At 34.8% G+C, this 27,399-nt stretch overlaps 1 protein-coding gene across 4 annotated transcripts in view; it reads left to right on the plus strand.

Moving 5' to 3' along the window:
* CYL1 (alpha-N-acetylglucosaminidase family / NAGLU family) overlaps positions 1-21,469 on the plus strand; it is a 56,721-nt gene extending 35,252 nt beyond the window's left edge. For 2 of the 4 annotated variants that reach the window (XM_088210940.1, XM_088210938.1), the window contains 7 exons: positions 10,050-10,153; positions 18,050-18,148; positions 19,147-19,257; positions 19,958-20,190; positions 20,288-20,525; positions 20,646-20,724; positions 20,931-21,469. In XM_088210940.1, coding sequence (XP_088067066.1) covers positions 10,050-10,153; positions 18,050-18,148; positions 19,147-19,257; positions 19,958-20,190; positions 20,288-20,525; positions 20,646-20,724; positions 20,931-21,193 — 1,127 coding nt within the window. In that variant the 3' untranslated portion in view covers positions 21,194-21,469. Of the gene's footprint in view, positions 1-10,049; positions 10,154-18,049; positions 18,149-19,146; positions 19,258-19,957; positions 20,191-20,236; positions 20,526-20,645; positions 20,725-20,930 lie in introns of all 4 variants that reach the window. The other 2 variants (XM_088210939.1, XM_088210941.1) reach the window with 2 other exon arrangements.
* The last annotated feature ends 5,930 nt before the right edge of the window (positions 21,470-27,399 follow it).

Raw genomic sequence — 27,399 nt, forward strand, 5'->3', positions numbered from 1 at the left:
TTTCCACGTGTTTTGTCCTGTCATGATGAACAGGGTTGTGAGCAATACTAACTGCAGCCTTGTTATCACAATAAAGCATTATCAGAGCATTGCTTAAAATTTTTAATTCTCTCAGTAATCTTTTAAGCAACACCCTTTTATAAATGCCATGGGATACTGCTCAAAATGCGGCCTTGGCACTACTTGCTATTATTGGTTGCTTCTTACTTCTCTAATTTACTAAGTTACCCTATACATATATACAATACCTAGAAGTTGACCGTCTATCTACAGAGAAACCTGCCCAGTCCGCATCTGTATATACTTGCACCATCCTATTAACTCCTTTTTTGATAATTAGTCCTCTTCCTATAATATTTTTTAGATATCTTAATATTCGGTAAACTGCCTCTAAATGTTTCTCCTTTGGTGGGTGCATGAATTGACTAATTATATTCACAGTGAAGGCAATATCTAAATGTTTCTCTAATTTACTAAGTTACCCTATACATACATACAATACCTAGAAGTTGACCGTCTATCTACAGAGAAACCTGCCCAGTCCACATCTGTATATACTTCCACCATCCTATTAACTCCTTTTTTGATAATTAGTCCTCTTCCTGGAATACTTTTTAGATATCTTAATATTCGGTAAACTGCATCTAAATGTTTCTCCTTTGGTGTGTGCATGAATTGACTAATTATATTCACAGCGAAGGCAATATCTAGACGTGTGTGAACCAAGTAAATTAGTTTACCTACCAGTCTATGGTATTGCTCTTTGTTAACCTCCTTTCCTCCTTCAAGTCCGAGTTTTAAGTTGGGTTCCATGGGAGTTTTCATTGGCTTGCACCCCAACATTCCTATGTTTTGGAAAAGATCCAAGATATACTTTCTCTTCGATACCACTATACCAACCTTACTTCGAGCAACTTTCAATCCCAAGAAGTATTTTAGGGTATCTAGATCTTTCAATTCAAATTCTCCTGCTAAATATTTTTTTAACTGCTCCAATTCACTATGATCATCACCTGTGATGATTATATCATTTATATACACAATCAGGATGGCTCTTTTCCCACTTTTAGAATGCTTGTAGAAGAGAGTGTGGTTTGAATAAATTTTTCAAACTACTTTTTGGAGATTGTTTTAAACCATAGAGAGATTTTTTCAACTTGCAGACCAAGTTTTTCTTTTAGTTTGAACCTTGGTGGTGGGTCTATATATACTTCTTCATATAGGTCTCTATTTAGCAATACATTCTTTTCATCTAGCTATTGAAGGGGCCAATCAAGATTGGCCACTAGTGACAAAAGGACTCTAATAGTGTTAAGCTTGACAACTGAAGTAAATGTCTCCTTATAGTCTATCTCATACGTTTGAGTGAAACCTTAGCGACAAGTCTTGCTTTATATCTACTAACACTGCCATCTGCATTAAACTTGATTGGGAAAAACCATTTGCATCCAATTGTAGTTTTTCCTCTCGATAATCTCCCATGTATGATTTGTTTTCAAGGCATTCATTTCTTCTTGAATGACCCTCTTTCATTTCGGATCTACAAGGGCGTCCTAAATGCTTCTCGGTGTCTAAACACTTGTTAAAGTAGTGGTGAAGGCAGAAAATCCTAGAGATAATTTTTCATATGAAAAAAATTTGGAGATTGGGTGCTGAGTACATGATCTCATGTCTTTCCTAATTGTAATAGGAACATGAAGGTCCTCGTGAACTAGAACTTTGTAGGCTCAATTATTCATCAACCACATCATTAGTAGTCTCAGGACTTAGAGCAAGAACAAGATTAGGTTCAGTGTCTAGACTTTGCTGAGAGTCAGTTTTGTCACTACCATGAGGATGCTTCCTGTGTAAATAAACAATGTTCTTTTATCATCCTTCTCCTATTCTAACATGTGGTGACTCAATAGGCTCAGTGGGTTCAAATACTATAAGAGTAGGAAGTGATGAAAGGGATGATGTAGGATTAGACACTTCCGAATCAAACATTTCTCAAGACTCAGTTTGATCTCGATTCTCCCCTTAAAATGAGGATTTGGAAAAGAATGATTGAGTCTCAAAAAATGTGACATCCATGAAAACAAACATTCGATGAAGAGTGGGAGAGTAACGCTTATAACCTCATTGTGTGGATAAGTACCTAATGAAAACACATTTAATGGATTTTGGATCAAGTTTTGAACGATGGTTCCGATAGTCATGGACAAATGCAGTACATCCAAAGGTCTTTAGAGGGATAAATGAGGGGCAACGAAATGCTAGGTAACTTTGGAGGATAACCGACAAGGGTGTTTGGAAATTGAGAACTTTTGATGGCATACAATTTAGAAGGTGACAAGCAGTGAAGACAACTTCCCTCCAAAGATACTTAGAAACTGACATAGTGAACATTAGAGCTCTGGTAATGTCAAGTGTCAATTTTTTCTCTCTACTGTCCCATTTTGTTGTGGAGTATCAATACAGGAACTTTGATGGAGAATATCATTAGTTGTTAGGAAGTCTCCTATGCATACTTTGAAGTATTTAGTTCAATTATCAGTTCTCAAGACTTTCATTGTAGTTTGGAATTGTTTTTTTTTATCATAGCATGAAAGTTTTGAAAGATCCTTGCAAGCTCAGATTTCTTTTTAAAGAGGTAGACCCAACATACTCTTGTATGATCATCAATGAATGTAATAAACCATCTAGTGCCAGTGATATTGTTAATACAAGATGGTCCTCAGACATCACTATGTACTAGAGAAAAGGGATTTGATTCACTGTAAGGTTTGGCTAGAAAAGATGTTCGTGTATATTTAATTAGTTGGCAGATTTCACACTGAAAAATTTTGAGATCTTTATTGATAAATAAATCAGGAAACAAATATTTGTGATGAAGCCACCAATGAACATCAACCTCAATTCTAGCCTTAGCAGCCAAAAGTGTCTTTAGAAGATGCGCTCGCCCAGCTCACAGTCAATACTAATCAGTTTATGGCAAGAACAGATTCTACACTTCAAAGGCAACAAACTAGTATTCAAAGCCAAACAGCATCTATTTAGAATTTAGAGCTTCAATTGGGCCAACTTTATGAAATTCTCACTCAAAGACCGCAAGGTTCTCTACCGAATAACACTGAAAAGAATCAAAAAGATCAAGTGAAAGCTATTACTCTTCGTAGTGGCAAGGAGTTAACGAAGTTGAGTAAAGCAACAGTTAAAACCACATAGCCAGTTGAATTGCAAATAGAGAGACTTTTGGATGATTCGAAAACAAGTCTAGGAGAAGAGGATAAAAAGCCTAAGTCAAAGCTCTTACTAGACAACCCTCCACTATATGTTCCTCCTATTCCATATCCTTGGAGGTTCCATAAGCAGAAATTGGACAAAGAGTTCTCTAAGTTCCTAGATATTTTTAAGAAACTACATATCAACATTCCATTTGCAGATGCTTTGGAGCAAATGCCTAACTATGTTAAGTTTATGAAGGAGATCCTCTCGAACAAGAGAAAGCTAGAGGAATATGAGATAGTTGCACTTACTGAGGAGTGCAGTGCCATTTTGCAAAATAAATTGCCTCGAAGCTTAAGCATCCTGGAAATTTCACCATTCCTTACACTATTGGGAACTCTTATTTTGAAAAAGCTCTTTGTGATTTTGGAGTAAGTATTAATTCGATGCCTCTTTTGGTATACAAGATGTTGGGTCTTGGAGAAACAAAGGCAATAACAGTCTCTTTACAGTTGGTTGATCGATCTATTAAATATCTACGTAAAAAGTGATGTATTTTGTTTTCAATAATTCTATAAAATTACATGTACACAGTTTGGTGCTGAAGTTAAGATTCTGAGAACTGACAATGGTACAAAATATATGAATAATGGGTTTCGTGCCTACTTGGAGTCAAATGGGATAATTAATCAGATAAGTTGTGCCTACATCAGTAAACAAAATGGAGTTGCTGAAAGGAAACACAGACACATACTGGAGGTAGCTTGGTCATTAATGTTCACAATGAATCTACTGAAAAGTTACTAAGCAGATGCAGTTCTCTCAATTGTCTGTCTTATCAATAGAATATCTTTGCAAGTCCTGGATTTTAAAAGCTTTAAGGAGGTTTTACAAGGAAAAAGTTCTTACATTATTCCCCCCAAAAGTATTTGAATGCGTGTACTTTGTTTATGTTAGAAATGTAAATAAGGTAGAACCTAGAGCTCTCAAGTGTGTATTTGTTGGATATTGTTTTACCCAAAAAGGTTACAAGTATTGTCATCCACTGTGTAAAAAATACTTTGTAACTATGAATGTTATCCTTAAGGAAACTGAGTCTTACTTCAACTCAAACTCAACACTTCTTCAGGAGGAGAGTGAGAAGAAAAAAGTGATACTTAATTGGGTAACTATTAAGGGTCATATTCGGGGGGAGAGTTCTATTGCAGAAGGTCTTAGTCAAGAAGATAATGTTGGACATCTGGATAAATCAGACTTGAAAATGTATTAAATGAGATATAAGTCAGAAAAAGTCATCATGCAATCTGTTCCAGGTGAAGAATCTTCTTTGCTTTCAGAAAATACTGGTAAGTTATTTTTCTCTTGTGATTTATCATAAAAATCTATTGTTATTAGAAAGGGAACGAGAGCTTGTACTAAGTATCCTATATCTCATTTTGTTTCCTATGACTCTCTATCTCTCTTTTATAGAGTTTTTGTCTTGTTATTTTCTCTATATCTATTCCATATGATTGAAGAAAGACTCTAGGAGATCCCAAGTGGAAGGAAGGCATGATTAAAAAAAATGAGAGCATTGACAAAAAATGAAACTTGGGAACTTGTTTCACCTCCACAGAAAAAGAAGATAGTTGGTTGCAAATGGGTATTCACCGTAAAACACTAAACAGACGGATCGATCGAAAGGTACAGAAGTCAATTGGTAGTTAAAGGATTTACTCATACCTATGGAATTGACTATCAGGAGACCTTTGTACCTGTTGCGAATATGAACACAATTAGAATACATTTGTCTTGCACAGCTAACCTTAATTGGGATCTATAACAGTTTGATATAAAAAAAATATTTTTTCATAGAGACTTAGAGAAAAAAGTATACATGCAAAGTCCACCTGCATATGAAGATAAGAGGACGCAAGGAAAAATTTACAAATTAAAAAAGGCCTTATACGGATTAAAGTAGTCTCCAAGAGTATTTTGAATGGTTTAAAAGAGTTATGATCTCATTTGGATATCAATAAAATAATGCTGATCATACCCTGTTTATCAAATATCGTGAGGGTAAGGTCACTTTTCTCATTGTTTATATAGATGATATTGTGGTAACTGAAAATGATACAGAAAAGATGACTTGATTGAAGGAACTACTTGCTCAAGAGTTTGAAATAAAGGATTTAGGAAAATTGCAATACCTCTTGGGAGTTGAAGTTGGCAGGTCGAATAAAGGAATCTTCATTTCTCAAAAAAAATATATCTTACACTTACTAGAAAAGACTGGTATGATGGGCTGTAAGCTAGCAGAATTACCTATTGAAAGCAACCAAAAATTACAAACAAGTAGTGATACATCAGTTGACTTGGAAAGATACCAGAGACTAGTTGGACGACTCATTTATCTCTCACATACCATACCTAATATAGCATATGCAGTTAGTCTAGTGAGCCAGTACATGTATGATTCTCGTGATACTCATTTACATGTTGTCTTCCGCATATTATGATACCTGAAGTCTGCACCAAGAAAAAGTCTGCTCTTTTCTAAGTATGATCATTTTAAAATAGAAACATTCACAAATGCCGATTGGATTAAATCTTTAGATGATTGAAGATCAACTACAGGTTACTGCACACTTGGTAGGAGGCAACTTGGTCACATGGAAAAGTAAGAAGTAAAGTGTAGTTGTCTGTTCTAGTGTAGAGACAGAGTATAGAGCAATGGCTTAAGGAGTTTTTGAATTATTATGGTTGCAAAAACTAATAAAGGAATTAAAACTACTTAAAGAGAAGAGACTATCTCTATTTTGTGACAATAAAGCAGCCATTAACACTGCTCATAATTCAGTTCAATATGACAGGACAAAACACATAGAAATTGATTTTCATAAAAGAGAAGGTTGTTAATGACTCTCTATACTTATATCATATATCTTCTGGTGAGTAGATGGCTGATATTTTCACTAAAGAACTATGCAATAAATTCCTCCAAAACCTAGTTTACAAGTTGGACATGTGTGATATTTTTGCACCAACTTGAGAGAGAGTATTGATAAGTATTGATAAGGATTCTATGTTAAGTAGAGTATTAGATTATAGTTAAAGTTCTAATAGTAAAGATATATCATGTAATTAGAGTTTTCTTAAAATAATAATAATTACTATATATATCTCATAAGTGTAAACACAAAAAATATAAGTAATAAAATTAAAAATTTATTTTCTCCAAAATCTTCAATAAGTGTAGCTGATGTGTAGTTCCATTGAATTGATGAGTCATGCCATGACAAGGGCATTGTTGAGTTCCCAATTGGCATAGGATATGTCCGAGACGTCTGGTTGTTTGATTTCGCTCGTGATGTAGCTGAGTTTTCCCCTTCTGCTGATTACGAGCAAAACTGACTGCGACCATTGGAGGAAGTTTTTTCCATCCAGTTGATGATTCTGAGGATGAAGTCTTTGCCTCCTCTGAACTCAGCCTGTTGGAACGAGGAGTTAATAGGCAGAGGAAAAGAAAAAAAGAAACAAAATGGAGGGAACCAAAGGAATTCTTGTTGCGGAGTTTTACCGCTCTGATACCATGAAAGAATTTGAGAGGAATAATTTTCTAATATTGTAATGAGCCAAACCCGCATTCAGAGTTCTAATCATATCCTACTATCTAATAACAAATAATTTATAAAAATGTCTCGCGCAACAAATATTTAAGGATTTAAAAGTGCATCTCTTACACAACTTTGTTTTGAAATATCCAAAATCCATAAGATGTGTCTAAGTTCTAAAATAAATATTTAGTATAAATAAATAAATAATCTTAATTATTGTATAAATTAAAGTAAGATGGAGTGAAACGGTCTCCTAGCAAATCTCTCATCATTCAGGAGCGGCGTCCTAAACGTCTTGATCTGAAAAGGATAATGAATTGGGTGAACTACACTAACTCAATAAAAATATGAAAACCAAACAACGTAATGATCTATCAAAATGTTGTAAAAAACAGTAAAATAGTCGATGGAGCATTTATTTTTATAAAACCAACTTTAAACTTAGAGACATGTTTAATTTCCTCGCTTCAGACTCCTACTCCTCTAATGTAGAGTTTTCATTATTGTTTTTCGTCACTATTTGATTCCCTCTTATAATCACCATCATATTAAATTAAATTTATATTCAACTAACTTGGTTTACATTTACAAATATTGTCAACCATATCAGATATGATTTAGATAGTTTCCATATCAAGTACACACACAAAATATATTAAGCAGACAACCTCATGCATATATGTACATCAAACACACACAACTTATTATTTATATTTAATTATAAACAATCAAATAGAATTTATTTAATAGGAACTTGATTTATGTATATTATATATACTCTAATTATCTCCATATATATATACACGCATTTATATAACACAGCATGCACTCTTTATTTATACACCTACACTAATGCACACATTCTAAGTAGACATATACACCAAAATACACACTCACCACAATACGGATACATAAACCGACATACACACGCACCCCACTCGCACAAACAGCCATGAACGGCCTTTCCCACCATGACATACAAAACCCCAAACAATTAAAACATATATGCATAATCAATCATATACTAATACTACATAAAATCAGTTAAATAATCACCATCGGCATCTTATACAAGTTAAATTCAAAATCGCTATTGATCTTAGGTGATTTAAAGGTTAAATTTCTATTAAACAGTTACGGAGAGGGTTAAGATATCCTTAACTTAAGTTTGGTTGGTAAAGTACTAGAATCCCCACGCGCCACTGCACGCACCATTACCAGAGTCAGTACGGAGAGGGTTAAGATATCCTTACCTGAAGTTTGGTTGGAAAAGTACCAGAATCCCCACACGCCACTGCACGTACCATTACTAGAGTCAGTAGGCGCCGTTGCGAATGAGCATAAATCACCAAGAAAGTCGTGGCATGCCCAGTCCAAAACAGATTAGCCAAAGCTATCGGGATCTGGCTTCCCCGCGATCCAGCCCCTCCTTCCCTGCCGCACACAGCAGTTTCTAGTTTCTTTCTCCCCCATCGCTCTGCGTGCCAAGAGAGGATCTGCCTTCCCGCGTGCAGATCTGTCTTCCCCTCGCCGCGCCGCGCACCAGGAACAAATCTCCCTATCTTGCTGTAGCGTGATTCCTTCTTCCCAGCCCATCACGCAATGATCGCGCGTGAGTCTCCTTCTCCAACCGCCACTTCTTCGCCTCACGTGGATCGGCTGCTCGTCGTGCCTTGCTTTTTCTCTTTCCTCTTCTTCTTCTTCTTTGCCCCTCTCTTCTCCCCCTTAGGGTTTCTTTCTTTTTTTATTTTCTCTTTTTTTTGTCGTTGCAGATGTTATTTTATTACTCACACTCAAATGTTTACAAGAGAATTATTTATACAGTGGAGGATCAGCAAAGAAAGGAAAGAAAAATCTCTGGTATTAATACAAAATAGTCTACTGATATCAATATCAAATATTCTAACCATTATTTAGTTGTAAATGACCTATCAATTAGTCAAGGGAAAAAAGAAAGAAAGAAACCCAATAAGGAGGAGACCAAAAAAAATAAGGGGGCTTTTAGAATCACATGGCCCATTCTTTACTAAATTTTTTTAAGCACTTATACCTCCAACCCGAGGAATCAAGAGATAAACATTACAAATAGTTCCCATTGCTATGGCTAGTCTATGAGAAATTGGAGACAGGAGGGAGTAGGAAAATAGAGAAAGTTTACATGTAAGTATCTCATATTAATTAGCAAAAATACAAATTAGGAGAGGAAACTAGAGATCCAGTTGTAGGCATAGAGATTGTACGAGAAATTGGTTGTTAAAGTTATATATATTGCTTATACAAGGTGAGACATTCCATAAGTTGTGAGTGTGGTTTACATGTAAGTATCTCATATTAATTAGCAAAAATACAAATTAGGAGAGGAAACTAGAGATCCAGTTGTAGGCATAGAGATTGTACGAGAAATTGGTTGTTAAAGTTATATATATTGCTTATACAAGGTGAGACAATCCATAAGTTGTGAGTGTGGTAGTCAATTTATTCATAGGCCAAGAGAAGTTCTCCTTCATACAGTTTACTGGATACTATATTACTTAAGGCCATTCTTAACAAAACAATTATATTCAAAGGGAATACTGGATTAGTATTGAGGCATTACACGAAACAAATTATGCAGGCTCACCAGTTGATTAGGTCAATTTTGTGACCTAAAGGAGTAAAAAACATAGTATAGTCATTACATCCAGTGTAGTTTCGGAGTTCAAAGCGATGGCACAATGACTGAATTATTATAGCTCAAGATAATTTTGGAAGATTTACAAATCATCTGGGAATGCCAATAAAATTATTTTGCCACAATAAATCTACTATTAACATCATTAACAATTCTATGGTATATGACATAATGAAACATATTGACGTAGATACACTTTATAAAAAGAAAAATGGTTGGATAGTGGATCAATGTATATTCCATTTGTCTCAACTAAATGACACTTGCAAATGTGCTAACGAAGGACTCAGCAGTCTAACATTCTAAAGACTTATCTCCAAGATCATATTTAACAACTTCAGGAGTGCTGAAAAATCCCTCAATCTTCCCTTTGTAATACTAGGAAATTAATCTTCCTAAAATTATGGGATACCGGTTAGTGAATCTCATTTTGTGAAAAATTTGTTTTGATTTACTGTAATTGGTTTCCTATTTTTTTCTTTTTGTAACAACTATATATCCCTGTATATGCTCATTCTGAATATACTAAAAATTCAGTTCCTCTTCATGATTTATTATTATTGTTCTGCACTACAGGTGTATGCTGCACAACTTTGCAGGAAACATTGAGATGTATGGAATTTTAGATGCAATAGCTTCTGGTCCAGTTGAAGCACTTTCAAGTGAAAACTCAACAATGGCAAGTTCGAATCTTTCTTGCTCCAAAACATCATCAAATGCATGTTGAATTATAAAAAGATTTGGTAGCCTATCATGAAAGTGTGTTATTCCCATTCAAGATTGTCATTTTTTTTTATTGCTTGAACATCTTTCCCTCACTATACTTTGGCTGGATAATGCCAAAATCCTCTTAAATGTCTTTCACCTCATGCATTCCAAAACTACTAACAGCAGAATTAAAGATAAATCAGGTTTTTTGATGGTGTTTGTTCAGAATCCGATGCAAAGCAAATTCACCTAATCAGAGTCACTAACAAGTACGGTAATGACTGCACTAATTTAGCTAAGCACTAGGATAAAAAGAGAGGGGTACAGGAGAGAAAGGTAGGACTGAAATAGATTTGTTCGGAATATCATAATAATAGTATTTTAAGTAATAAATCATTTTCTTTAATTCCTATCATTTTCATTTCTTTAATTACTAAAATATGTTTAATATCTAGAGCAATGAATTTTTGGTTTCTACTTGATTAAGTAGGAATCAGAGATCCCCTTTGCTAGAATTGAAAGCCAACATTTTATTCTTATTCTAATTTACACTTTATTTGTATGCCTATTCGATGAAAAAATTATTGTGAATCAAACATAGCCTAACTATCTTATACAGGAAAAATGACTAACAAAAATGGCCCAATAGAAAATTCCCTCAAGTTGGCAAATAAGAAGTTGCCTAACTTTGAACCAAACAATAGTTGTCTTAGGAAATAAAGACTATTAAGAAACAAAGTCTCACTTCATCATGTTGCCATTTCTTTTTCTTTTGAAATAAAAGTATAGTATGTTGTATTAATATGGACACCAAGAGGGTGCCAACCCATATACAAAATTATTTATAAGTCAATCAATTTATCGGTTAAGTTCTCTAAATCCTCCAAAGAAGTAGAACTATGATCCATTAAAAAAACTAAGAATATAAAACCATCTATTCTTAAGAATGTCAAAATCATTCACATCTTCAACCCCGTCAAAAGCCCATTTGTTCCTCTCCTTCCACACCGTCCATATTATAAAAAGTGGTGTTAATTCTGCTAGTTTACTCATCTCTTTGATACCCTTCTATACCCAAATGTCATCTCTAAACAAGGCAGTCATTACCCAACTGATGCCTATTAAACCATACACCATAGCACACAGCTAATGCACCACTAGATATCACAACAAAATATGATTACAACTCCCTTCAGCCTTCTTGCAAAAGTAACAAGCATTCACCAAAATCTTCTCGTTTCCTCATATTATCAATAGTTAAGATACATTCTCTGCATGTCTCCCACCAAAAAAAAACGATACATAAGGAGGCACTTTAGTCTTCCATATTTGTATGACCGGGAATCTCAACTCATTACCATCATATTTAAGTAGCTACTTGTAGAAAAATTTATTTGTGAAAGATCAATTCTTTGTTAAAATCTACTGGGGTTTATTGTTGCTACCATTCATCGACACAAACGAAAGTGTGTTCAACAACTATTTGTACTCCTCAATCTCTCAATCATTCAAATTTCTCAATATCAGAACTTGCCAAACCCTTTGCCCCTTTTCTAATCCATAAAAAGGTCAGATATCATTGTGTCTTTCTGCCGAGCTATAACATAAATCTGGAGATACTAATCTTTGAGAGGATCTCCTTCCATCCATTGATCTTTTCAAAATCTTATTCTATTCCTCAAACCAACCTTTGATCAAATGTGTGCCTGAAACTTATCCTTTTCTGCCCCTACCTTCTTTGATAGACTCTTCCTATGAGGTCTAGACATCATCTCTGTAAACCAACATCCATCTTCTGTAACATATTTGCAACAATGATCCTTCTCCAAAATGCACCCTCCTCATGCATGAACCTCCACAACCATTTATCATGCAACGCCTCGTTTGTTTCCATTAATGACTGTAATCCCAAATCCCCAAAGGGTAGTGGTTGCATAATTTCATTCTATGTAAGCAAATGATTTTTTCTACTATCCTCGATATCACTCCAAAGAAATCTACATTGAATAGTTTTCAACTTCTCGGCCACACTTGCCAGAATGGTCAAGGTGACATATAGTAGACAAGCAAGTTACCAAGTGTGCTTCTAATAAGAGTATCTTCCCCATTTGAAAAGGAGGCTACACTTCCAACCAGCAAATCTCTGTTCAGATATGTCTACCACTGGGTCTCATTTCTTCACATCCTTATAACTTGTGCCCAAAGGTAAACTCAAGTATCTAATGGACAAGGTAGTCATGCTACGCTCTAAAGCTCTTGCAAAACTATCCAAATCTCCATCACATCCCAATCTTACCATCTTTGATTTAGTAAGATTTGATATTGAGTCCTGAGACTGCTTGAAAGCCCATCAGTACACATTCAAGATTGAGGATCATACCCTTATCCGGTTCACAAAACAGCATAGCATCATCAATAAAAAATAAATTGGTAGCTTCTTCTATATAATTCTGCGCACCCACTTTTAAATATCTTAACAAACTATGTTCTCTGGCACAAATCAACATTCTATTCAAGACTTCCATGGCCACTATGAATAGCAGCAGAGAGAGTGTCCACTTGCCATAGCCCTCTACTAGGCTAGAAAAAGCCAGGTCTTCCATTCACAATAACACAAAGGAAGCTATGGTGATACATGACTTAACCAACAGATGCCATTTTTTCCCAAAATCCATCCTCATGAGCATGTAATCCACAAAAATCCAATTTATATGATCGTATATCTTCTCCGTATAAAACGTGCATAGCACCCCTTTCCTTCTCCTGTGCACCAACCTATCAACTAGTTCACTACTTATCAAAGCGGCGTCAAGAAACTGTCTTCCTCTATCCCCTCCTCCCCCCTCCCCCCCAACCCAAAGAAGCATGTTGAGACTTTCCAATCAACTTGCCCATGACTTTAGCCATCCTCGTTGCCTGAATCTTGGCGATCAACTTGTAGATACACCCAACAAGGTTTATGAGTCTAAAATCCTTAATGCACTGTGCTCCTCTAAACTTGGCAATGAGCACTAGGAAAGATGCATTAAGAGATTTTACAAATGCTCCACCTTTATGAAACTCTTAGAAAAGCTCAAAACTTCCCCTTTCATTGTATGCCAAAACTCTAACAAGAAATCCATATTAAAACCATCTAGACTCGGTGCCTTGTCCCTCTTGCATGCTATAAGACTTTCGAGAATCTCCTCTTTCGAAAAGTTTCTTTCTAGTTCCCTCTTGTTGGATTCATCAAGGTCTTTAAAAGTAACGTCATCTAGTTTTGATCTCCAGTCAAACTCTTCCTTATACTACCTATAGAAAAGAGTTGTGGAGCTACATTGATGGGGGTACATTTAAATTTCATTTATATGTCATCAGAAAAGAGTTTCATTGATGGTATTATTCCAGCTTCAACAGATGTTATTCAGTTGGCCAAATGGAAGATCAAAGATGCTAGAGCAAAGTCTTGGGTTATTGCTCATGTGGTTCTCAAATTAGTCTTAATTTACATCCATATAAAATTATTCAAACAATGTGGGAATATTTGAAAAAACTTTATAATCAAACGAGTTCAACTGAGAGATGTAAATTGGAGTATGAGATTGCATGTTATACTCAGGAAATCTATCTATTTAGGATAATTTTTCTAGTTTGTAAACTTTATGGGCTGAATTTTCTGATATAGTTTATGCTATAATGTCGAGAGATTCTATTACTAATGTGTTAGTTATTCATGATATTAGCAAAGATGATCATTTTTTGATGAAGTTACAATCAGATCATGAAAATACTTGTACGAATTTGATAAATCACCATCCTCTTCCTGCCTTAGATGTGTGTTTTAGTGAACTGATTCATGAAGAACATCTTCTTACACATACTACTCCTGCACATGAGAAATTGACGACACTCATGGTATTTGGCTCACAGAAAAGGCAAAGGTAGAGAGAGTAAGGCTCTAATGTTTTAGTTGCAAGAATTATGGGCAGATTTGTACAAATTGTACCAAGAAATTTTGCAGTTACTCCAAAACGTTATGACACATCATCAAAGATTGTCCAATTCACTTGAAAATTGTTAGATCACTACTTTTCAAGCATTTTGGGGAATTCTTCTACTAGTCAAATTCAAGTTGGGATCTCAACTAAATTAGTGATCAATCAAAATGCTCAACCAACTATACTTACTCCTAAAATAGTGAAGCAAATTATAGTTTTAGCCTTATCAACTTTGGAGCTCCAAAGTAATGGTAATTCTTCATCCAAGTTTTGGTTTATTGATTTCGGCGCATCAAATCATATAGCTAACTTGCTGAAAAATGTCCACCCATATCATGGTTCTGAACATATTCAAGTTCCTAATGAAAACAATTTCTCTATTATTGTGATTGGTAGAAAGTAACTATGGTGTGCATTTCTCTTGTTATGATGGTTGTTATGTGTAAGATCAAGTGTTGGGGATGATGATTCTAGAGGGGCCTAGAGTTGGACCTTTTTTTCCACTACATATATTTGTTCATGAAATATTACTTTAGCTTGTCTTATTATTGTTAATAAAAGTGAAGTGTGGCATAAACATTTTGATACCCTAATTCTATTATATTATTCATTTGTTGAACTCCGGTTTCTTGGACAATAATGGTCACTTTGTTTCTTCAGTCTTTCTTTTGATTGTTCAACTTGTAGAGTAGAGAAAATAAAATTCTTCTTTTTTCTCATGTTGGTAGCTGTGCAGAAAATGTTTTTAATATTATTCATAGTGATATATAGGGAATTACACATATCTTTTCTCATGAAAAATACAAGTATTTTATGATATTTATTGATAATTATAGTCGATTTACTTAGACTTATTTTCTTCGTTCCAAATCTGAGATCTTTTCGGTTTTAATACTTTTGTTGCATATGCCAAAACTCAATTTTCTATTGTTAATGAAATTCTTTATTCTGATTCTTGTGGAGAATACATGTCTAATGCATTTTATGATATTTTAAATGCAAAAGGTATTCTCTCACAACATTTTTGTCTATATAAATAAAATGGTGTGGCAAAATAGAAGAATAGTTACTTTTTAGCAGTTGGTCACGCTTTGTTACTTGAATCTTCTGTTCCATCTACTTTTTGGATAGAAGCATTATCTACGGCAGTTTATCTCATCAATTGATTGTCTTCTCAAACTGTAAAGTTTTTAATCCCCTTTTTTTGGCTTTACAATCTACATCTTTACTATAAATATTTTTATACATTTGGTTATGCTTTTTTAATTTATTTTCCTTATCATGAATGTCATAAGTTTTTTGCTCAATCTGTTAAATGTGCATTTATGAAAGATATAACACTTGTCACAAAGGTTTCGTTTGCTATAATCTTTGGTTTAAGAAGCTCTGTGTTTCCCAAAATATTGTTTTCTTCAAAAATAATTGTTTCCAATCTATGATCAATCATTTCCTGATGGTGCTATTCTTTCTAATGTTAGTGAATTGCTTTCCTCTAGTAAACGGTTCAAACCTAGGTTTGTGTAGCAAAAATGCCCTTCACCATCGCTCGTTCCTGATAGAAATCCATCATCTTATCCTGCTCCACCTATCTTGAGGCAACTTACCAAAGTCTCCCGTCTTCCCATTGGTTTGACTCTTATCATACATCATTTAGAGCCACTTTGTCTTCTATTTTGGTCTTATCGTATGCACAGGCAATTAAGCATAAATATTGGTAAAAAGCAACGCAAGAAAAACTTCGGCCTTGTCAGGATAATCATATTCGGGACATCGTTCCATGCCCACCAAAAGTCAAGCTTTTTGGGTGTAGAAACTCTTGTCTGATGGAACTTTAAACTGTTATAAGACTAGATTAGTTGCCCTTGGTAATTGAAAAGAGTATGGGGTGGACTATGAGGGATTATTTGCTCTAGTTGTTAAAATGACTATTCTTCTACCAATTCTTATCATGGTTGGCCACTTTTATAGATGAATGTAAAAAATGTTGTTCTCCATGGAGATCTCAAAAAGGATATATGCATGAATCCTGATCTATTTTTTTCTTTTACTTGTTTGTAACTTGGATCTTTTGTTATATGATTTAAAACAAACTCCCCAAGCATGATTTTCAGACGTTTCGATCCACCTTGCTTTAGTTTTAATTTTTACAAAGTCAATATAACTCTTCATTATTTCTTCATAAACTTCTATTGAATTTGTTCTTTTGGTCAATGTTCATGATATTATTATAATGAGAACAGATTCCTATTGATTACTCAACTTAAGCAACATTTTTAAGATTAATTTCATATGAAGGATCTTGGTCATCTTACTTGTTTCTTGGGTTAGGAAGTTTGCACGAAATCTTCTGGTATATTCTTATACAGGAATAAATACACGCAAGATTTGATTACTTTTACTGATCTTCAGGATTCTTCATCAATTGATACTTCTCTTAGAATGAATGTCAAGTATCAAACTGAAAAACAGAGAGCTACTTTTTGAAATGCTTGTTGTATTTACAATTAGTGGGGAGTCTGAATTACTTGACTATTATTATACCTGATATCTCTGTTGTACAACAAGTTAGTCAATTTCTGCACTCTCCATGTCACCTTCACTTGGTTGCATTTTGTCACATCATTTGGTATTTTGGAGGTACTCTTTATTGTTGTTTATTTATTTTCTGCTGAGTCTTCTATGCAATTTAGTACTTATAGCGATGCAAATTGGACTAGTTGTCCCAATACTTTCGTTGCTACTTGTTAGCGCATGTTTTTTAGGGAATCTTTGATATTATGAAAGAGTAAGAAACAAGATCAAGTCTCCAAATCTTCCACTGAATCTGAATGTCGTGCAATGTTTGCTGCATGTTTTGAGGTTACTTGGCTTACGAGATTGTTGATTGAGTTTGGTTTTCCTCAATCTGATTCCCTCCTCTCCATGCAGATAATATAAGTGCTATTTAAATTGCTATTAATCTAGTTTATCATAAGCAAACCAAATATATTGAAATGGGTTATCATTATGTTCGCGAAGATGTGAATGCTCATATTGTTTCCTGTCCAAATGTTTCAACAATTTTGCAAATTGATATATGTGCTTACCAAATCTCTTACAATGACATCAATTTCTTATTGGCAAATTGATGTTTCTTGATCAACCAGCATCAATTTGATTGGGGGGGTTGTTGCCATATATGGCAAGCATTTATGTTATACAACTTATTTATTGTGTATATATATTACCTTTCAGTAATATGAGTGCAGTTGTAATTAGAGAGAAAACATCCTATTATAATTAGAGAGATCAATCTAGATTCACACTATCATAATTAGAGAGAGAATTCAGACTTATCCTATCATAATTAGTGAGAAATCAGCCCAGCTGTAGTTAGAAAGAAATCAGTCCTAGATTATTGTGTATTATTCTATATATTGAATGAGAATCAGAAATAAAGAGCACTCTTCCATTCAATCAAAATTTCCCCAAATTAAAAGCTTATCACATCCTACCCATTGTAAGAAAGATGCCACCTCATCCTAACAACAAAAACTAAGATGCATACATCATCATGCTAATAAAAGCTGAGGCCATATTATCCTACAATAAGGCAAAAAGTGAAAAATGAAAAAGAGGGAAAAAAACATGAAATTACAAATATCCAACTTCTATTTCTAGGCCTACTGCTAGTTCTTAAAGAAAGTTACTATTTTTTGAATGACAGATTATATGTTCACCCCACCATTTGTTTTAAGGCTAGCAAATATGAGATGCTTCTTTCCCCCTAGATAATTATCAGAAAAAATTGATCTCTTTCACTATATGACTATACCACCAATCATCTTGGCTTATCTGCTTTTTATTTAATTTAGATTGTGAATCTGACAGTTATTTATTACTTATTGAAGGTTGGTGTTGGAATGTCAATGGAAGGAATAGAACAGAATCCAATTGTTTATGATCTAATGTCTGAAATGGCATTTCGACATAAAAACATTGATGTCAAGGTAATATTGACTCTTATTCTTTATGTTAAAATTTGCATATTTTCTTCTTCTCAGATTATAAATAATAAATTATGTCATTTTTTATTAATTTAAGCTTTTTCAATAACTAACAAGAATTAATTTTATCATGGTATGAAAATCAAATGTCTTGACTTCTAGATTCCTGTAGCACCTTTGTTTAATTAAATTTCAACCCTAGGTATGAAGTTCATTCATGTATTAAATTTATATTTTCAATCTAGTAAGTTCTTACATACAAAGAGATACTAAGATAAGTAATAGATTGGTCCTATTAGTTTAAGCTTTTGGAATAATTGGCCATGACCAATTATTTCACACTTCTCGAGCTGCTTGCTGTTGTTTAAAATTTTTCTTAACCAAAAAAGAGTTACTAGGTTTTACCTGGATAAAACTCTCCCAATTGTGACAATTTTGTTTAACCTCTAGACATCAGGAATGTTATGCTACATTGTTAATTTTGAATCCCCTTTGAAAGCCTGTGCTTTCTTGCTGGATCGCCACCTAAATTTAATTAGGACCAAAGGTATCTATAACGTGAAAATAGTTCTCGGGTATCTTTTTTAAATAATATTTATATTTCATATAACTCAAGGAACCCATATTAAACTAGTTTGAATCATGGATATGAGCTCTTCTTGGTAAGTCTGGGAACCTGGGTCTCCTTTGTCTCAAATGCATCACTCACAAAAAAGAAATAATTGAATGTGCTTTAAAATAAATATTTCATGCAGATAAACTGAATGTATAGCATGCTAACAACCCATTCCATTTGTCTATGCGGCATTCTGGTGATGGTTTGAGTTGTATTAATTCACAGCTTCTGGCTTGAACTTTATCTTTTAGATTTACTGAATGTTTTGAATAATTCAACATGTTATGTAACTTGCTAGAACTCTTTCTCTCCTTCTATGTTGTAATTGTGTGATGATGGAGGATTAGTAGGAGCAATGATAACCGGGCTTTGGATTTTCTTTCAGGCATGGGTAGGTCTTTACTCAATGAGACGATATGGAAAATCGATTCCTTTGATACAAGATGCTTGGAATATATTATATCACACTGTTTATAATTGCACTGACGGGTCTTATGTAAGTTCTCTAACTTGGTGTTCTATGCATCTTTGACTAGGAGTAATAATCTTACATATTCCAAGCACTGGCTACATCTTATGTTTTTTTATTCTTTTCTGATGTGAATTAAAGCGATTCAATAGTAACATAATGCATAATCATTTTCATGTGAAAACTATTATGTAGCCTTCATCAATTCTCTAACTTGGTCTGCTAATGCAATGAGCTAGACGGGCAATTAAGACTATATGATCTGTTTCAGAACCGAATATAATGCACAATTATCTGTGCATGAACACTGTTGTGCATCATATTGTGACAATGTTAACTGCACCTATATTTAATTAATTATCCTCTTGGTATCCTCTTAAAAATAAAACAGACGTATAATAAAATAATATAATTTGTAAATATTTGTGATAAATTTATATATTTATATTAATATTTCTTTAGAAAAAAAAAACTACTTATTTTTTGTAATTAGCACTTTGTCTAAAAGCATAATTGTTTTTTTTTTTCAAATAAGAATTTACTTACTTTTAAGTAACTTAAAGTACTCCAGCATTTAAGCATACTTCTTTTCACAATTCCAAATATTCCAATGCTCTGCTTCAGCATTGATAGAAGTTCCATTATGCTCAGAACCCATATGTGGAGCTGCTTTTAACTGAAATATTTCTTTATCATCTGAATCTATATGTCCTTGGTATTGGAACAGGACAAAAACAGGGATGTAATAGTTGCATTTCCTGATGTTGATCCATTTTTTATTTCAAGTCCACACAAAATGCATTACTGTTTTGGCAAGCCAATATCAAGAGGAGCATCACTAAGGGAGCAAAAAGATTCACATGATCAGCCTCATTTATGGTATTCATTGTCTGAAGCAATATACGCATTAGAACTATTTATTGCCTGTGGAGAGGAACTAGCGGAAAGTAGCACTTACAGGTTACCATTGTTGAGCATATAAACTCCTCTTCTTTTCTCATTTCAGCTTCCATCTAATCTTATGTACATTTTGTGGCACTTTCTGCACAATACTCAGGTATGACCTAGTTGACCTAACAAGACAAGCTTTAGCAAAATATGCTAACCAGCTGTTCTTAGATGTAATTGAAGCCTATCAGCTAAATGATGTTCAAGAAGTTGCCCTTCTCAGTGAAAGGTTTTTAGAGCTTGTGGATGATTTAGATCTGCTTCTAGCATGCCATGATGGATTTCTTCTAGGACCTTGGTTGGAAAGTGCCAAGCAGCTTGCTCAGGATGAAGAACAAGAGAAACAGGTTGGAAACTCTTTGAATTTCAATCATAATCACAAAAATAGAACCTTTAAAATGATTTTCAAATAAGAATATACACTCCAATGCTCTAAATTTGAAATTGTTATGCTCAAAAAATTACAGTTTGAATGGAATGCAAGAACTCAAGTAACTATGTGGTTTGACAACACAGAGGAAGAAGCCAGTCTGCTTCGGGACTATGGTACGGACAATGTTTATGTCTTTATTGTTGACCTTATTAAACTTTGATATAGACTTTAATACTTTCTTCGGACATTATTAGGCCTCTCTCATAAATTCCCTGTCTCAAATCCAACATAATTTTTATCATATAGCAGGAACCCTGTACTCTTTTATTGCACTATTGCTGCAGTACAGTTATGAAACATTTCTTTTCCTTTATTTTAGGGAACAAATATTGGAGTGGACTTCTACAAGATTACTATGGTCCCCGAGCTGGTCTGTACTTCAAGTATTTGATAGAGAGTTTGGAGAATGGACATGTTTTTCCTTTGAAAGATTGGAGGAGGGAATGGATAAAGCTTACAAATGATTGGCAGAAGAGGAGGAACACATTTCCTGTGGAAAGCGTTGGAGATGCTTTGAGCTTAGCTTGTTTGCTCTATGAGAAGTACTTGCGAAGTCCTGGCATAAACTATTTGGATCACTGATTGGAGCTGTGGCCATGCTGAATCACGACCTAAATCAACTTCTTGGAATGCATATCATAGCACTGGTAATCAGCAAAATATTTATACTTGTATGAATCAGTTTTAAGGTAACTGTAACTACAATTCCTATAAAATTTTAGTAGATCGTCCGGTAAGAAAAATTATTACAAACTATTTGCCCGAAGTGATCTTTTTTGGAGGTATAACAGAAATTTGGAGCTCACAGGCTTATGAAAACATAATCATGTCATATCTTAACATTACTTTCAATTCCAATTGTTATCTCCGTTTTTTTATCAAAGGCGATACCTCTTATTCCACTGTAATAATATTTCAGGATTTATGACGACAACTTGGTATATTTATTATAAAACTATTAACTAAAATAAGTATATGGTTAACAAATTGGCAGACTTGAAGAATAGTCAAAGCCATACTCATTTGAAAAATGATGTTATCTAAACTCATTTGAATGGGAATCGAACTTGGGATTTTAATCCCACAAAAGAGAGAATTGTCAAGGACTCTTAGTTCCAATTTTATCTTGTTAGGTTCATGTGTTGATGGCCATAAATATGGACAGCAATGGCGAAGGACATAGTTATCTACCCAAACTAGTTGAGAGCAATTTTTAGCTGCACCAAACAAGCAGCTTAATTGCTATAATTAATTTATAATGGATGGTTGCCTAATCTTCCGGTATGTTTGTCATCATAATGTTATATCTGTAAAAACCATATTCATTTGGTTTAGGCCTAATAATGTCCATGGAAAATTGACCATAACCAATCTGAATTGCATAATTAAATACTCTTATATTGATAATTTCATTTTGCTTCATAAATTTAAAATTATAACTGAAAGTATAAAATTCAAATACTTAATTTTAGCTTCAACTTTTTTTAAAATATTTAAATTACATTCTGAAATTTTTTTTTTCCCTGTATAAATCAATCTTCTTTTAAAAATGTTTCACGTCATTCCTTTGTCATTAGTAATGACTAATATTAATTCACGTAGATACCACGTAAAGATGTTTGGCATCCATGTGAGCTCACTCAAAAGCAAGGGGCCCCTTCCCATCTCCCTGGCGACCAAGTTTATCCGATCTCCCACCATCTGCTTTCTCGTTGGAATCACCACTGGTTGTTGTTAGGATCTAGCTTTGACATGTGATTCACCAAAATCAGAATTTAAAAATCTATAGAGTTTAAATAATTTTGGGGTAATTTGATATAATCGAAAAGATTGAGGTAAAGTTTGAAATTAAGAAAATAATGTGGGACATAAATTTCAGAAAAGAAAAAAAGATTTTGAAATGAGAGAAGAGAGAGTGTCAGGGAGAGAAAAGAAGAGAGCTTGAGAGAGAGAGAGAGATCTTTAGAGAGAGAAAGAATTAAAGCGAAAGAGTGAGAACATTTTAGAGAGAGAGTGTGTGTTTTGGAGAAAGAAAGAAAGAACGTTTGGGGGAGAGAGTGTGTGTTGTAGAGAGAGGAATAGACTATAGAGAGAAATAAGTTGTTAGAGAGAGAAAAAGAGAGATTGTAAAAGTCTGGAATCTTAAAAGAAATAAATTTATAATTTAAAATATGGAAGTAAATAATAGAGTTAAGGTTTACATTTCTCACTAAATAATTTAGAATGTTCAATAGAGTTACGGGAATATCCATTCTAAAAAATAAATGGTAATTAAAGAAAATAAAGTGAATAAATAAGCATCCTATGACAATCTTCATTAGCACTTAAAGGGAGTACGGGTGGTAAACTACTCACAACCATTTTACTAATCGGGATCTGAATTGTAGTTTTATTGATCTGAAATGGTTAATGAAATGGTGAGCGACACCAACCCAATAAGAATATCACACTAATCATAGATACGGAAAACTAAAAATTGATAAAAATCAGAAAAATAACTAATGGAGCACTTATTTTAATTAAATACATTTAACTTAAAGACGTTTGTTTGATACTTACTGTTACGTATTTTCAAAAAAATAATATATGAACACTCATATACATACCACTTTTCATTTTCATGCATAAGAGAACAAGTGACGACAATTTTTCTTTCTTACTTAGTTACTTACTAGTACCCTTGGGGTCCATAGGGATGTCTCCCTACTCGTGAACTAAATATCCAATTTTAACAATTAATTGATCGTCTCCATACTCCGTCCAGTAATGGGTACCAAACATTCCATCGCCTCGATACCCCGTCCGATATAAGAGTGAACCATATCTCCCAAACTTTTCCGGTATAAAATTTCACAACCTCATTCGACTGAGGTGATATCCACGGTAGGGTTCTCCAGGTACCGGGCCCGTCCACTCTTTCTTTGCGTACCCAATAAGTCTTTCGCATAAAAACTTTCATCAAGCAAATAATCAACAAACACGTACCAATATCTCATATTATATTTCTAGATCAATTAAACGATATTTATGCAAATAATATAACTTATCATAATAAGGGATTGAGTAATCAAATAACCGAGTAAACCAAATAAATCGATAAGACCATTGATACTATAAAGTTAAGAACATGCACAATACTATAACAAACAAGTAGAACAGTACAGAAAAATAAACATAAAATCAGGATAATTGTGAACTAACTAGTTCTGCCTCCACTAGTGACCTGTAATTATTTTTAGGATTTTCTAAATTTTCACAAAATACAAAAATTATACATATTTAAGCCTCAATTTACCATAACGGAGAATAGGGTGAATAATCTTTACCCGGATTGATGTTTCGAGACATCACACTGTCTACCACGTCTCCTACCTGATATTGAATTTCTTGAATTTTTTACCTGCAGAATCCAAAACATTCGTCACATACCTAAAAATATCCCCAAAAATCTAAAATCAGTCTCCAAAACTCTTTCTGGCTAATTTTTTGGTTCCGGTACGACGTTGGCCCTGCCGCTCACGACAATAGTTTGCCTTAGCCTAGTTAGTTTTGACCGATTTTGGACTAATTTTACACGTATCCTTGCAAAAAATATGTTAGGGGACCTCATTGACTGAAAAATCACAGAAAACCGAACCTACTAATGAGGGGGTCTCCGACTGCAGTGACTCTGTCAGTTATCCTTCCTGGCTAGGGTTCCTTCTTCGATTAATCTGCACAGAAAAGAACAATGAACACAATGATTAGAAAATCGAATAAAACAATAAGTGGGAATGAGCTTATCGAATAGATTTTTTGGTTTTGGCCGCCTCGATTTTGCCAGACTTTGCCCACAGTTTTTGGCTCACCCGCCATCCCTCTTGCTCCAATATGGCCACAAGGATGCTCGAAATTGAATTTCGAGCAGGTAGGGGAAAATTTTATCTTTTTTGGCAGTCGGTGGTCGGCCTTCTTCTCCAGCACCTGGTTCTTCTTCTCCGGCGGGGGCTAGCAGCTAAGGTTTGGGTTCCCCTGCAACGCAAGGTATTTATACCTATCCCACATCGATCTAGATTGTTCATCGCGATTGATCTCGTCCGTTTAATCGCGCCTAAGAAGGGAACTAATCTAAACCGTTCATTGTGATTGATCTCGTCTGTCTGATCGCACTTAAGGAGAAAACGAATATAAGCTGTTCACGCGTGCGGGAGTGAACTTAGGCCATCGGATTGCTGGGCATGCAAATTGCCCACGTGGCCTCCCGTGCGGCCCCGATGTCAGCATTTTTTGACACGCGGCGTGTTCCGGTTCGTCAGGGCTACTAACTGGGTCATCCCACGTGGCCGAATTTTCTCTTTTTGCACTTTGACCCTATTATTTTAATTTTTTTTTCAAAAATACCTTCCGAACTCAAAGTTTCACCCATTTTTTCCTAAAATTATTTTCAATCTCGTCTCCAATCCATTTTTTCTCAAAATTTCAATAAAATAAAACTAAAATACATTAATTAATTATTTTAATAAAATAATTTCATAAGAAAATTTATCCCGAATCGCTTTTTGGGTCCAGGTATTACAACTTTTCCCCCTTAAAAAAATTTAGTCCATCAAATTGGTCACTCTCTTACTTAGTCAAACAGTTGGGGATTACTGAACCCTGAAGCTTGATTCCAGTTCCCAATAGGCTTCTTCCTGCGTATGGTTCTGTCATAAGACCTTGACGAATGGAATTTTTTGGTTGCGAAGTACTCTACTCTTTCATTCTACAATGCCTACCGATACCTCCTCATAGGATAAATCTTCTTGGAGTGAAAAGAACTCGTGGGACAAGATATGTGAGAAGTTCGGGTTGTATTTACGTAATATGGATACGTGGAACACATTATGAATCCTGAATAGCTCTGGAGGTAGTATCAGTCTGTAAGTGGTCGTACAAATCCAGTGTAAGATCTCAAATGGTCCGATGAACCGGGAATTTAATTTCTCCTTCTTGCCAAACCTACTGATCCCCTTAAAATGAGTGACCTTAAGAAATAGTCGATCACTTTTTTTAAATTCCAAATCCCTTCTCCGAGTATCTACATAACTCTTCTGCCTATTCTGAGCTGTCTGGATGTTTTTTCTGATCTTAACTATCTTGATTGTAGTCTCCTCCACAAGATCTAGGCTGAATAATTTTCTATCACCCACCTCTTCCCAATAGATCGACGACTTGCAGGGACGGCCATACAATGCCTCGTACGAAGCCATGCTGATACTTGCATGGTAGCTGTTATTGTAGACAAACTCTATTAAAGGTAGGTAATCATCCCAATGGCCCTTGAACTCTAGAACACAAGCTCGGGACATATCCTTCAGTGTGCGAATCATCCTATTTGATTGTCCATCAGTTTGAGAGTGAAATGTAGTATAAAGGGACAGTTTCATTCCCATTGTTTGCTAAAAACTAGATCAAAACCGAGAAGTGAACCTAGGGTCTCTGTTGGATACCATTGTCACTAGAACTCCATGTAACCTGACTATCTCCCAAATATACATTCTTGCTAACTTTTTTAATGGGTTGGTCATCTTGATAGCCAAGAAATGAGAAGACTTGGTGAGTCGGTCAATAATTACCCAAATGACATCATGTCTTGAGCGTGTCTTAGGCAATCTTGTCATGAAATCCATTATGATATGTTCCCACTTCCACTCCGAAATCGGTAATGGTTGAAATAGCCCGTCTGGGCATTGATGCTCTGCCTTAACATGTTGACATTCTAGAGACCTAGAAACAAAGTCGGGTACCTCTCTTTTCATCCCACTCAACCAAAATCGGGGTCGCATACATTGATTCATTTTAGTACTTCTAAAATGCATTGCAAATTTTGAGCTATGTGTCCCTGTTATGATGTCCTTTTTTAGTTCACTGTCATATAGAATACACATGTTATCCTGGAATCTAAGCAACCCATTGGCAGATACTCAGAATTCTGGATTTACTCCCTATTCTGCATCCTTCCTAAGAGTTGTTAAAGTAGAATCGGTGGATTGGGCTTGCTTTATTCTCTAGATCAATTCAAGTTGAACAGTCAGATGGGTCAAGCATGTAACTCTCTTCAAGTCTTGAAGTCTTATCTGTTGTGCAACCCCTATTACCCTGCATTCAGAAACTATTAGGTGAACTAACATACATGCACTTTTTTTGCTGAGTGCGTCGGCTACCACATTGTCCTTACCCGTGTGATACAAAATATTACAATCGTAGTCATTGAGGAGCTTTATCTAATGCCTCTAACGTATGTTGAGATCATTCTGAGTAAATATGTGCTTCAAGTTTTTATGGTCGGTATAAATCTCAAAAGTCTCCTCATACAGGTAGTGGCGCCAAATCTTTAAGGCGTAGATAATGGTGGCAAGTTTTAAGTCGTAGGTGGAGTAGTTTTTCTCATGACTCTTCAACTGTCTGCACTCATAGGCTCTGACCTTCCCATGCTGCATCAAAACACAACTCAACCCTAGGCAGGAAGCATTACTATGAGCGGCATATCTACTTGTCTCACTCGATAAAGTAAATACGGGTGCAGTAGTCAACCACTTCTTTGATTCTGTAAAGCTCATTTCGCAGTTCTCGTTCCATTCAAACTTAACGTTTTTCTTTGTGAACCGAGTCATAGGAGTGGTTAGGCTAGAACATCATTCTACAAACCTGCGATAATAACCTGTTATTCCTAGAATACTATGAATCTCCTTGGCTAAGGTCAATTTCTCCCAACCAAGCACTGTCTCAACTTTTTTGGGGTTCACTGATACTTCATCCATTGATACGGT

Source organism: Carica papaya, chromosome 9 (genome assembly GCF_054855325.1).
Source record: "Carica papaya isolate Zhongbai chromosome 9, ASM5485532v1, whole genome shotgun sequence".
In the NCBI taxonomy this organism is placed as follows: Eukaryota; Viridiplantae; Streptophyta; class Magnoliopsida; order Brassicales; family Caricaceae; genus Carica; species Carica papaya.